The sequence below is a fragment of the Macaca nemestrina genome, chromosome 12, assembly GCF_043159975.1.
Source record: "Macaca nemestrina isolate mMacNem1 chromosome 12, mMacNem.hap1, whole genome shotgun sequence".
In the NCBI taxonomy this organism is placed as follows: domain Eukaryota; kingdom Metazoa; phylum Chordata; class Mammalia; order Primates; family Cercopithecidae; genus Macaca; species Macaca nemestrina.
Window position 1 is genome coordinate 18,997,720 of NC_092136.1, and position 14,141 is coordinate 19,011,860.

General features: G+C 44.8%; 1 protein-coding gene across 41 annotated transcripts in view; it reads right to left on the reverse strand.

Annotated features, from left to right (window-relative positions):
- The window catches only part of LOC105471665 (autophagy related 13), a 60,961-nt gene that overhangs the window by 12,900 nt on the left and 33,920 nt on the right, over nucleotides 1-14,141 (reverse strand). For 38 of the 41 annotated variants that reach the window (XM_011724311.3, XM_011724310.3, XM_011724304.3 and 35 more), the window contains 5 exons: nucleotides 13,116-13,256; nucleotides 5,871-5,911; nucleotides 4,978-5,074; nucleotides 4,542-4,640; nucleotides 2,675-2,768 (listed from right to left, as the gene is read on the reverse strand). In XM_011724311.3, the coding sequence (XP_011722613.2) occupies nucleotides 2,675-2,768; nucleotides 4,542-4,640; nucleotides 4,978-5,074; nucleotides 5,871-5,911; nucleotides 13,116-13,256 (472 nt within the window). The remainder of the gene's footprint in view (nucleotides 1-2,674; nucleotides 2,769-4,541; nucleotides 4,641-4,977; nucleotides 5,075-5,870; nucleotides 5,912-13,115; nucleotides 13,257-14,141) is intronic. The other 3 variants (XM_071074763.1, XM_071074746.1, XM_071074755.1) reach the window with 1 other exon arrangement.

Sequence of the window (14,141 nt, forward strand, 5' to 3'; positions counted from 1 at the left end):
CATTAATGTGCACTAGAAAGAAAGTAGGTCTTTGTCTGCTTTTTTTGTCAATGCTACTCCGTGTCAGTAAGCATACAAGAAGCTCCCCTGACCAGATCAATGCTGACATTCATGCCTACACATGTTCATGAGAGCAGGGGAATGACAATTCTCAAACCCCCAAACTAAACTGTTTTGGCAACTTTAGAACAAGAATCTTTTTCACCCTAAACAAACTAGGACAATAGAAACAATAGTGATCTATGGATTTTACAACATCAATAACAGACATTAACTCTTGCTTTTGAAACAGATTACAATTGAGTTTATTATTTTTTTTGAGACAGGATCTCACTCTGTCACCCAGGCTGGAGTGCAGTGGTACGATCTCAGCTCACTACAGTTTCAACCTCCTAGGCTCAGGCAATCCTCCCAGATCAGCCTTCCAAGTAGGTACACTACAGGTTTGTACCATCACACCCACTAATTTTTGTATTTTTGGTAGAGACAAGGTTTCACCATGTTGCCCAGGCTGGTCTTGAACCCTCGGGCTCAGGTGATCCTCCCTCCTTGGCCTCCCAAAGTGCTGGGACTACAGGCATGAGCCACTGAGCCCTGCAGAACTATGACTTTTTTTTTTTTTTTTCTGTTGCCCGGGCTGGAGTGCAGTGGAGAAATCTTGGCTCACTGCAATCTCTGCCTCCCGGGTTCAAGCAATTATCCCGCCTCAGCCTTCCAAGTAGCTGGGATTACAGACACCCACCGCTACGCCCAGCTAATTTTTTGTATTTTTAATAAAGACAGGGGTTTCACCATGTTGGCCAGGCTGGTCTTGAACTCCTGACCTTGTGATTTGCCTGCCTTGGCCTCCCAAAGTGCTGGGATTACAGGTGTGAGCCACTGTGCCCAGCAGAACTATGGCTTTGATCCAATATTTCCTCCAACAACCAAGGATGGAAAAAATTTTTTAATTTTTGGAATTACAAAGACAGTACTTGGGAGACTGAGGTGGGAGGATGGTTTGAGCCTGGGAGGCGGAGGCTGCAGTGAACCAAGATTGCACCACTGCACTCTAGCCTTGGCGACAGAGCCAGACCCTGTCTCAAAAAAAAAAAAAAAAAAAAAAAAACGCAGAAGGGCTGGGTGTGGTGGCTCAAGCCTATAATCCCAACACTTTGGGAGGCCAAGGCAGACAGATCACTTGAGTCCAGAAGTTCAAGACCAGCCTGGGCAACATGGCAAAACCCCATCTCTACAAAAAATTCAAAAAATTAGCTGGGCATGGTGGCATATGCCTACAGTCCCAGATATTCTGGAGGTTTAGGTGGGAGGATCACCTGACCCTGGGAGGTCTAGGGTGCAGTGACCCATGACTGCATCACTGCATTCCAGCCTAAGTAACAGAGTGAGACCCTGTTTCAAAAAAAAAAAAAAAAAAAGGGAAAAAGAAAAATTGAAAAAAAAAAAAACCAAAAAACCAACAACAGTAAATAAAAACACATGGACAGCTAATGAATTTGTCTGGTCCCCCAAATAAAAAGTTGAAATGGGAGAATCTGGGCTGATTTAAAGGCAAGTAGAACTGCGGTAGGTCTAGAAGAAACCACCTAATATGAAAGTGAAAGAGGAGAGCAACAATTAAGACAATGCAGGCAGAAGAGGAATCTGGAGGCAAGGAAGCTGGGGATGTGTGACTTGTGGTAGAAGGCAAGAAATGTGCCCCTGCAATTCAGCCAGCTGCAAAAATCACTGTTTAGCCAAAGCTGCCTTGGCACTACACACATTATACAAGACCACAGGGGTGCTTTCTCTGGGGAAGCTGACAACAGTGTTTGGAGCCTGTGGGGTTTTTTTTTTTTTTTTTTTTTTTTTGAGACAGTCTCACTCTGTCGCCCAGGCTGGAGTGCAGTAGCATGATCTTGGCTTACTGCAACCTCCGCCTCCCTGGGTCAAGCGATTCTCCTGCCTCAGCCTCCTGAGTAGCTGAGATTACAGGCACACGTCACCACGCCTGGCTAATTTTTGTATTGTTAGCAGAGACGGGGGTTTCATCATGTTACTCAGGCTGATCTCGAACTCCTGACTTCGAGATCCACCCACCTCAGCCTCCCAAAGTGCTGGGATTACAGGCGTGAGCTACCGTACCTGGCCTGGAGCCTGTTTTATGAAACTGGGTTTGCCACTGAAGACTGATTGAAGTGGAAAAGTTAATGGTTAAAATGTCTGGATAGAGAATACACACAAGCAGAAATCTGTATCACCTATAAAGAAAAGCTGTATTACTGGTTTCTCCCTGGCATTTTATGCTAAATAATTTTTGGCTCTTTGGGGCCTCTTCCATTATTAGAAATGAAATTTACCACTCGATAGAGAAGTAGCTATGAAGTCAACAAGTGTAAGTCAGAGAAAATCTCTGGTGTCAGAATGCATTTGGAATTCTGTGACTGATGTTCTAGGGAATTTTAAGATGTCATCAGGAAGGTAAGGGCTAAATGTAATCCCGAAGATTATGAATAATTACAGACTAGAAATACTATCTTCTGGACAAGGCGGCTCTCCCTTATCCCTCAAAGTAATCCCCTGGAAACAATCACCACCACTACCAAAAGGGATTGTAGCTAAATTTGGACACCATTTCATAAAGCCCATATACACACCAAATAACAACCATCACCCAGAACCTGCTTCCCCCTACCTGGGATGGTGGGGAGGTGGAAAAAGAGGTGGTACACACTTCTTGAGAGTCTTCCACAGATGGGTATATTACTCCAGTGTCCTCACCAGCAGTTCTAAAGTGGAAAGAAAGAAATAATGAATTTTATGGTGGTGGCAGTCTTTCAGAAAGGCTACAAAAGCTGATTAGATAGGGATGGGACCTGTGCTAAGAACTATTTCACACAGTTCGTACTGGCAAGAAAGGCGTGTGGAGTCCTCGATAATTTCAAACATTCCAGAGAGTGGCATTCAGAGGTTTGACAATGTTTTGTTCTTGTTTTTCATTTTTGAGACAAGGTCTTACTCTGTCACCCAGGCTAGAGTGCTGTGGCGTGGCTCACTGCAGCCTTCCCAGGCTCAAGCAATCCTCCTGCTTCAGCCTCCCGAGTAGCTGGTACTACAGGAACTACCACCACGCTCAGCTAACTTAATTTTTTGTAGAGACAGGGGTCTCCCTCTGTTGCCCAGGCTGGTCTAGAACTCCTAAGCTCAAGCAATCCTCCTGCCTCAGCTTCCCGAAGTGCTAGGATTATAGGTGTGAGCCACTGCGTGCAGCCTGTTTTGTGTTTTAAACGCAAACATCTTACCTGACCTATTATTTGAGAGAGCATTTTCTTTTTTTTTTTTTTTTAAATTGGTAGACTCACTCACACCTGTGAGTGAGCACTTTGGGAGGCCGAGGCAGGCGGATCATCTGAGGTCGGGAGCGTGAGACGAGCCTGACCAACATGGAGAAACCCCATCTCTACTAAAAATGCAAAAATTAGCCAGGTGTGGTGGCGCACGCCTGTAATCCCAGCTACTCGGGAGGCTGAGGCAGGAGAAACATTTGAACCCGGGAGGCAAAGGTTGCAGTGAGCCAAGATCACACCACGGCACTCTAGCCTGGGCAACAAGAGTCAAAATTCATCTCAAAAACAAAACAGTAACAATAAAAATTGGTAGAGACGGTGTTTCGCCACGTTGCCCAGGCTGATCTCGAATTCCTGGGCTTGAGCAATCCACACATCTCAGTTTCCCAAAGTGCCGGGACTGTAGGCGTTAGACACCATGCCTGGTCTGAGAGAGCATTTTCTTAAGCCAGACCAGTAGTGGAGCTCACATCTGGGTTTTCAAAGAATTATCAGTAGTAGAGACTACATGAAACAAGTATCTAAACCCTAAAGACAAACTTATTCAATTTCACAAGTCTATCACATAAAGGTACTATCCTTCCTGATATACATCTATTCTAACCCCTGTTTTCTGAGTTCTAGACCTGGAGGCATTTTATTCTGATATAAAACTAATGTGCCAGATGGTAACCTGAAAACCAATTAATCCGCCAAGGATATTCCAGAAATCATTGCCACTCTTCTAAGGCTCCAAGTAACTTGTAACTGAGAAAAGTCTTTTTTTTTGAGATGGGAGTCTTACTCTGTAGCCCACACTGGAGTACAGTGGCACAATCTCGGCTCACTGCAACCTCTGCCCCCCAGGTTCAAGCAATTCTCCTGCCTCAGCCTCCTGAGTAGCTGGGATTATAGGCACACGCTGGCATGCCCAGCTAATTTTTGTATTTTTAGTAGAGATGGGGTTTCACCAAGAAAAGTCTTATCACTAACATCAAGATCCAAAATATCCCAAGAATTTTCTGAGACAGTCTGTATACACTAAGTCTTGGTGTACCTAAGAGGGAGCAGAAAGAAGGGAAACTAGCCCATTTGATTTCTCTCCATGTGGGGTCTCCATCAGTGCTCCCCTGCCCATTGGAGAGTGAGTGCTGAGAAAGGTGTTCTATGCACCTGTGCAGGATGGATGCTTCTGCCCAGCTGCAGTTTGGGAGAGCACCTTTTCACATTCCTCACCTGTAATTGCAGGGGTGCATGGGAGAGGAGCTGGGATAGGGACGGTCCACAAAGTGATCAATAATAATCCCCATGATAGGTGGGGTCCTCTCAAATTGCCTGTAATACAATAAGCAGATTCCAGTATTTGTTAGAATGCTTCTCCAGCCCCCACAAAGTCCTCAGAGGGCCCCTCACCTTGTATCTGTTGGCAGGCACTACCACAGCTTTAACTATCACAATCCCTAAATATAAACCACCAATCCTACGTTCTGGACAAACTGGCTCTGGGACACTCAAATTCTCCAATCTGGCAACTGTGCTCTCTCTTTCTTGATTTTATTCTTCTGAAGGCACTGCTTTCAGCAAAGCTGCATTGTAGGTTTAGTCTTAAAGTTTAGGAGGAAAAAAAACTATCTTTGGAAGAGTTCTTTTGGATTCCAGGGCTCTTCCTCACCTGGTAGACATGAATGCCAAGTTAATTCTGTAAGCACAAGAAAGAGTGATGGTGCCCACAGGGGTGCCCACTGTCCCAACACGAACTGTCTGGAAGCCTAGGAGAAAAGATACATTATTAGCATTTTTTGCAGAGAATACTGACACTGCCCCTAGACGTTTTTCCCTGAATTATTTGGCCTACTGTGTAATCTCTGGCATTATCCACTTAGCACGTTAAGTGTAGCAGCCTTAATTTCGCGATGTGTGTGTGTGTGTATATATATAGGTTCCTTCCCTCTCAATGTATTCTATATCGAGCCAATATTGGCAGGGGAAATAGCACTCTATTTATAGATAAAGCTACCTTCAAAGAGATAAAATAACTGTTAGTCTTAAGGCCTGAGAAAGTTCTACTAACCAGCCCTGCAAAGGATACATCACATGCTAAAAAAGACAGTGAAGGAGCACTAGAATGTCACACAAACACCTCAATTTAAGAAGCAATGCCTTCCACCCAAGCTGCCACTCCACAGCTAAGTCAAGAGCCAGGCCTCTGCAAGTGACACTTTCGACAAAGCTTTCCTGATTTTCTTGGTTTCATTTCCAATTTTTCAAAATTCTTGGTGTTCACCAGAAACATTTAACATCCTCATTGTAAAAAATTAGGAAAATATACAGTTTTATAAAGAGTAAGAAAGAAAACTGAGTTCCTGGAACCTTGGGAAAAATTATTTGGTTACCCCTGGCAGATCGGGGTAACCTGGACCACCTACCTGCATCCTCAACTTTTCTTTACTTGTATTATGCATATTAAGATGACAATCTACATATTATAACAAGCAGAAACAAAGCTCATCTCTGAAGTTAGGCGAGCTCTGAACACTAAGAATGTTTTTCAACCTTGATACATACCTTCTCCTAAGCCATTCAACTGAACTTCCCCAAAATATATCCTGTATGCAAGAAAAAATAAGAAATGTTACGTGATTCTTTACTCCTAGGGGCCCCTATAGCCAAAACACCTAGAAACAAAATAACAAAACACCTAGAAACAAAATAAACAAAACAAAGCCTTCCTTACTCATCTGCTCAAATACCTCTCCTGATGAATAATTCCTATTACTTCAATTAAACTACAGGTATGGAGATGCATACAGAGTGGGTTGGTTAAAAAATAAGGAAAATAAGGTCAGGCACAGTGGCTCATGCTTGTGATCCCAGCACTTTGGGAGGATCACTTGAGGCCAGGAGTTCAAGACCAGTCTGGGCAACATAGCAAGACCCTGCATCTACAAAAAATGATTTTGCTGGGTGTGGTGGTGCATGCCTGTAGTCCCAGATACCCGGGAGGCTGAGGTGGGAGGATCACTTCAGCCCAGGAAGTCGACACTGCAGTGAGCCAAGATTGCACCACTGCATTCCAGCCTGGGCAAAAGGAGTGAGACCTTGTCTCAAAAAAAGAAATGAGGAAAATAATAATTAAGTGGAAATTGCTATTTAAGTTTCTTCTCTCTGCTACTAAAACATACTTTAAAATTACAGCTACTGAGAAATAAAGAATATATAAAAAAAAGTGGCCAACAGGTCAAGGATTGCTACTAGAAGGCTTTTTTTTTGAGACGGAGTCTTGCTCTGTCACCTAGGCTGGAGTGCAGTGGCATGATCTCAGCTCACTGCAACCTCCAGCCTCCTGGGTTCAAGCGATTCTCCTGCCTCAGCCTCCCAAGTAGCTGGGATTACAGACGTATGCCACCACGCCCGGCTACTGTTCTTTGTTTTTTTTGTTTTGTTTTGTTTTGTTTATGAGACGGAGACTTGCTCCGTCATCCAGGCTGGAATGCAGTGGCGCGATCTCAGCTCACTGCAAGCTCCGCCTCCCAGGTTCATGCCATTCTTCTGCCTCAGTCTCCCGAGTAGCTGGGACTACAGGCACCTGTTGCCACGCCTGGCTAATTTTTTGTATTTTAAGTAGAGACGGGGTTTTACAGTGTTAGCCACGATGGTCTCGATCTCCTGACCTCGTGATCTGCCCTTCTTGGCCTCCCAAAATGCTGGGATTACAGGTGTGAGCCACCACGCCTGGCCCTGTTTTTTTTTTTTTTTTTTTTTTGAGACAGTGTCTCGCTCTGTCTCCCAGGCTGGAGTGCAATGGCACCATCTTGGCTCACTGCAACCTCCACCTCCCGGGTTCAAGCGATTCTTGTGCCTCAGCCTCCATAGTATAGCAAGTAGCAACTATAGGTGTACACTACCATGCCCGGCTAATTTTTGTATTTTTGGTAGAGACAGAGTTTCGCCATGTTGCCCAGGCTGGTCTTAACTCCTGAGCTCAATGATACACCCGCCTTAGCCTCCCAAAGTGCTGGGATTACAGGTGCGAGCCACCACACCTGGCCTGTTTTTTGTTTTTTTAAAATAATTTTTTGGTAGAGACAGGGTCTAACTATGTTGCCCAGGCTGGTCGCAAACTCCTGGCCTCAACTATTATTTTTTTGAGACAGGGTCTCAGCCTGTTGCCCATGCTGGAGTACAGTGGTATGATCACTGCTCACTGCAGCCTTGACCTCCTGGGCTCAAGAGGTCCTCTCGCCTCAGCCTCCTAAGCAGCTGAGACTACAGGCACGTGCCACCTCACCCAGCTATTTTTTTTTTTTTTTTGAGACGGAGTCTCACGCTGTTGCCCAGGCTGGAGTGCAGTGGCGCGATCTCGGCTCACTGCAAGCTCCGCCTCCTGGGTTCACGCCATTCTCCTGCCTCAGCCTCCTGGGTAGCTAGGACTACAGGCACCCGCCACCGCGCCCGGCTAATTTTTTTTTGTATTTTTAGTAGAGACGGGGTTTCACTGTGGTCTCGATCTCCTGACCTTGTGATCCGCCCGCCTCGGCCTCCCAAAGTGCTGGGATTACAGGCTTGAGCCACCGCGCCCGGCCCCAGCTATTTTTTTTAATTTCTAGTATAGACAGGGTCTCGGTGTGTTGCCCAGGCTGGTATCGAACCCCTGAGCTCAAGCGATCCTCCCACCTCAGCCTCCCAAAGTGCTGGGATTACAGGCGTGAGCCACTGCCCCTGGTCCTGGCCTCAAATTATTCTCCCACTTCAGTCTCCCAAAGTGCTGGTATCACAGGCATGAGCCACCATACTTGACCAGAATGTACCAGAGTTTGGTAAGTGGTCTTTAGTTGTGGGATGCTCTCTTTTACATATATATATATCATTTTTAAAATAGTAGTGATGAGGTCTTACTATGTGGCCCAGGCTGGTCTTAAACTCCTGGGCTCGGCCGGGCGCGGTGGCTCAAGCCTGTAATCCCAGCACTTTGGGAGGCCGAGATGGGCGGATCACGAGGTCAGGAGATCGAGAGACGATCCCGGCTAACACGGTGAAACCCCGTCTCTACTAAAAAATACAAAAAAATAGCTGGGTGAGGTGGCGGGCGCCTGTAGTCCCAGCTACTCGGGAGGCTGAGGCAGGAGAATGGCGTAAACCCGGGAGGCGGAGCTTGCAGTGAGCTGAGATCCGGCCACTGCACTCCAGCCTGGGTGACAGAGCGAGACTCCGTCTCAAAAAAAAAAAAAAAAAAAACTCCTGGGCTCAAGCAATCCTCCCACCTCAGCCTCCCCAAAGTGCTGGGATTACAGATGTGAGCCCACTGTGCCTGGCCATGAAGAAATCTCTAAGTAGATGGCTTAACAAAGCAGAAAATGTTTTCCACCATGGAATAATTAACTAGATAAGACTATTCTGAAAAAAACAACAACAACAACAAAAAAAACAGGCCAGGCAAGGTGGCTCAAGCCTGTAATCCCAGCACTTTGGGAGGCCGAGACGGGCGGATCACGAGGTCAGGAGATCGAGACCATCCTGGCGAACACGGTGAAACCCCGTCTCTACTAAAAAATACAAAAAAAAAACCTAGCCGGGCGAGGTGGCAGGCGCCTGTAGTCCCAGCTACTCGGGAGGCTGAGGCAGGAGAATGGCATAAACCCGGGAGGCGGAGCTTGCAGTGAGCTGAGATCCGGCCACTGCACTCCAGCCTGGGCAACAGAGCGAGACTCCGTCTCAAAACAAACAGACAAACAAACAAACAAAACCCATAAACATAGTGGAATCTTCCTATGATTCTCCCTGGACAGGCCAGTCTATATTGGCAAAAAGTTTGAATTCTAAATACTTAAAATCTATTTTATATTTTTCAAGTAATACTGTTAAAAATTAAAATATGGCCGGGCGCGGTGGCTCAAGCCTGTAATCCCAGCACTTTGGGAGGCCGAGACGGGCGGATCACGAGGTCAGGAGATCGAGACCATCCTGGCTAACACGGTGAAACCCCGTCTCTACTAAAAAATACAAAAAACTAGCCGGGCGAGGTGGCGGGCGCCTGTGGTCCCAGCTACTTGGGAGGCTGAGGCAGGAGAATGGCGTGAACCCGGGAGGCGGAGCTTGCAGTGAGCTGAGATGCGGCCACTGCACTCCAGCCCGGGCGACAGAGCGAGACTCCGTCTCAAAAAAAAAAAAAAAAAAAAAAAAAAAAAAAAAAAAAAAAAATTAAAATATATACACGGGTTTACTCAATAAATACTAAGCTCCAACAACGTATGAAGAAGCTTCATGGTTAGAAGTTAGGAATGAAATAAGGATAAATCTGAATCCTAGGTCTTACAGACTAGAGTCTTGTATGAAAGAAAAGAAATGTAGCCGGACGTGGTGGCTCACGCCTGTAATCCCAGCACTCTGGGAGGCTGAGGTGAGCAGATCACTTGAGGTCAGGAGTTCAAGACCAGCCTGGCCAGCATGGTGAAACTCCATCTCTACTGAAAATACAAAAATTAGCCACGCGTGGTGCTACATGCCTACAATCCCAGCTACTTGGAAGGCTGAGGCACGAGAATCACTTGAACCCAGGAGGTGGAAGTTGCAGTGAGCCAAGATCGTGCCACTGCACTCCAGCCTAGGTGACAGAGCAAGACTCCACCTTAAAAAAAAAAAGAAAAAGAAAAAGAAAAGAAATGAAATGTATATAAATATCTGAAATACAAAGCACAAAAGTAAGACAGACAAAAGATACTAAAAAGCAGGGATCAGCAAACCTTTCTGTAAAGGACCAAATAGTAAATATTTTAAGACTGTGGGCCGTATAGGCTATAACAACTACTCAGCTTTCTGTTGTATTGCAAAAAGTAGCCATAGACAATATGTAAACAAAGGGGATGGTGTGTCTTAAAAAAACTATAAAAACAAGCAGATGGTCGGCTAACCATAGTTTAGTGACTCCTGCCATAAAGTAATATAGGAACAATGTTAATAAAGTGTTGGTAAAAGAGATCTTGCTACATAAATACCCTTTTACGAAAAGTTGAGACTTAGGCATTCACTATTCATGTAAATGCTGATACAGTGCTTAAAATTTGCTAAACCTTTTCTTGGTTATGTGTATTTTTTTGAGACAGGGTCTTGCTCTGTCACCCAGACTGGAGTGCAGTGGTATGATCATGGCTCACTGAAGCCTTGACCTTCTGGACCCAAGCAATCCTCCCTCAGCCTCCTGAGTAGCTGGGACTACAGGTGCGAACCACCACACCTGGCTAATTTTTTAAATTTTTAGTAGAGACAAGGAATCACTATGTTGCCCAGACTGGTCTCTAACTCCTGACCTCAGGTGATCCTCCTGCCTTGGCCTTCCAAAGTACTGGGAATACAGGCGTGAGCCACTACATCTGGTCAAGACTATTCTTTAATGGTATCAGGCTGTTAACCTTCTAACAACAGTATAAAAAGCAAGGGGAAACGCCAAGTCTACCTCCTCTGAGATCACCCACCTCTCTAGATCTAAGCTACACTTATTTATATCCAAAAGCACTCCTAAATGATCAACATCTTGTGAGAAGTACTAGTTTGGGTTTTTTTGAGATACAGTATTACTCTGTCACCCAGGCTGGAGTGCAGTGGTGTGATCTTGGTTCCCTGCAACCTCTGCCTCCTGGGTTCAAGCGATTCTTGTGCCTCAGCCCCCCAAGTAACTGGGATTACAGGAGCGTGCCACCCTGCCCAGCTAATTTTTTGTATTTTTGGTAGAGACAGTGTTTCACTATGTTGGCCAGGCTTGTCTCGAACTCTTATCCTCAAGTGACCACCCACCTCAGCCTCTCAAAGTGCTGGGATTACAGGCGTGCGCCCAGTCCCTGTGAGCAATAACGATTACTCCAGAGATACATGATAAAGGAACACTTTAAACACTGGTAAGAAAAGGACTAGCAGTCCTAGGTAACTAAGCCGATGATTTTAGTAGGGTATCTTTCTAGTAAATCTGAATAAAAGTCTAGCAATTTTCAAATATAACAACTTGAAACCAGAAGAAGACTAGAGAGAAGACAACAAAAATTTATTAAAGGCCTAGAAAAGTAGACATGGTTAGGCTTGCTAGGATATTGCTAAGAAAGTTAAAGGAAATGGCAAGTATTCTCTGGTACTGAATTGTTTCAACAGAACTAGTTAAGTCTCTCCTCCTTTGGTCCCTCTGTCTTTTTTTTTTTTTTTTTTTGAGACAGAGTCTCGATCTGTCGCCCAGGCTGGAGTGCAGTGGAGCGATCTCCACTCACTGCAAGCTCCGCCTCCTGGGTTCACGCCATTCTCCTGCCTCAGCCTCCCGAGTAGCTGGGACTACAGGCGCCCACCACCACGCCCTGCTAATTTTTGTATTTTTAGTAGAGATGGGGTTTCACCATGTTAGTCAGGATGGTCTCGATCTCCTGACCTCGTGATCCACCCATCTCGGCCTCCCAAAGTGCTGTGATTACAGGCGTGAGCCACCGCGCCCGGCCGGTCCCTCTGTCTTGCTATACTATTTGTCTAAAAATCAGCACTACACATGTAAGGCAAAGGCTAAAACCAACGGCTCATCACTAAGTACAAAAGAAAGGCATCTTTGGTAGATTTGGGACCCCAGCATTCCAAGCTCTTCTCTCACACTTTGCTACATACCCTCTACTCCACCACTCTGCTTCATCTGATAATCTGAGCAGAGCTCTTACCCTACCCTCCACTTCTGTGCCTTGCTAGCTGCTGAACTCTCCATCTGGAATAATTATTCTCCCTTACTTCTACCAGCTCAAATTCTCTTTCCCTAATGGGCCAGCTTGAATGCCACTTCCTCCATAAGACCTGCACTGTTTACCAACCAGAACAAACTTTATCTTTCTATATTCTCTCAGTACCCTTTTTTCCTGATTCTGGTTTGGAGTTTTCAAATCCTGCTTTTTAAAAATAATTATACATGTATCAAACTGTTTCCCTCACTACATTAGAACCACCTCTAGTGCTGGGCCTCTGTACAGTTCTTCAGTGCTCCTAGCACAATGCTTGCACTAAAAAGGCACTCAATAAATATGCTGAAGTGAAATGCTCCAAAGAAAATACTCTGTTGACCAGTTCTTTAAATCCACAGACAACTAATTAACAACTTAAACTGAGTTAGCAGTTTGTTAGACAAAGTTTTAATTTAACCCTGGAATACAGAAAACTGTGGCATCTTCCCAGTATAGACTGTTTTTTTAAAGTCTTGACTTCCAGGCTGGGCGCTGTGGCTCACGCCTGTAATCCCAGCACTTTGGGAGGCTGAGGAAGGCGGATCACAAAGTAAGGAGTTCGAGACCAGCCTGGCCAATATGGTGAAACCCCCGTCTCTACTAAAAATACCAAAATTAGCTGGGCATGGTGGCGGGTGCCTGTAGTCCCAGCTACTCAGGAGGCTGAGGCAGGAGAATCGCTTGAATCTGGGAGGCAGAGGCTGCAGCGAGCCAAGATTGTGCCATTGCACTCTAGCCTGGGCGATGGAGCGAGACTCCGTCTCAAAAATAAATAAATTAATTAATTAAAGTATTGACTTCCTTCTCTAGCTCTAAGATGTTTATCACTAGGACCTCAACATCCATTCCACAGGAATCATGATTGTGCATATAGAAAAGGATGATAAACCTGGTGGTTTTGGAAAAGTAAGGTTCATAAGGAAGGCTGGATACCGATCACATGAAAGCGACAGCATCAATAATCCAACAAACCAACCAACTGTCCAAAACATCATCACAGAATATCTAAATGCTAGACAATGTGCAAAGTGAGGAGACTGATGAGTGAATCAAGATGACCATCTATGCTGTTTACCTGTATAATATGACATATTCATGCCCTTGTTTTCTGGAGAGCCTATAGGCTGGTGTCACCCTAGTTATAGCAAGAAGAGACTTCAGCAGCAATGACAGTCTGTTGTACACCGTGTAGGAAACTTTGATTTCTTTATCACACCTGCCAGGCACAAAGACACGGTCAGCATTCTCCTATTAAGCGCTGGAACTACACAAGACCAAATTTATTATTAAGACATGCTCTGAACTAACCAGAGAACTCTAATTACACCTTTATCAACAGATGATTGAGGTTAAGTCAATGTTTTACTTTCTCACGTACTAGACACAGAGAAATGAGCACCAAAAGGCACCCAATATATTTTTTTCTAGCTTCAAAGAACTTAATTTTTTTAGAAATAAAGCAGCACATCTGAAAACATATAAATAAATAAATACTGCAATTATATACACTGAAGGTGCAAACACGTACTATCCTATGAGCTGTCTATCTTGATAATCTAACAGAAGTCTGGGAAAAGTCAGCTTGGCTCTAAAATTTTGGGCCATAACCTGGCAATTGCATTTATTCAATAAAGAAAATTAATGTCCCCACATATACTTATCACTAAGATTTTTCTTTTGATGTGTTGATATTTCCTCAATTTTCCTATATACTCTTGTTGAAAACTGAAGCTTCAGACAGGAGGTAAGCTAATCTGCCTTGAAAGAAGAAAACGGGGGAAAGAAATAACATGCATTTCCAATCCATGACCCAAACAGTCTGTAAAAAGGAGCAGGGAGGGGAAATCTTATTGGATGGCTGCCACACAGAAGACAGACAAAACAGAGTAGTCATATTACAAGAGCTCGCAAGGGATTTAATCAGAGAACTAGCTGTACTCTGGGAAAACAACAAAGCCTTTTCAGCTTTCTCTGCTGCTCCTTTCCCTGTAGTATCTGAGTCTCTCTGGAATGATGTTCCCTCTGAAGGTCATCTCTGTGTCTAGGCTGCAAGCCAAGCATGAAGCAAATTGTAGCACAGACCTATTGGCTTTGTTAAGTG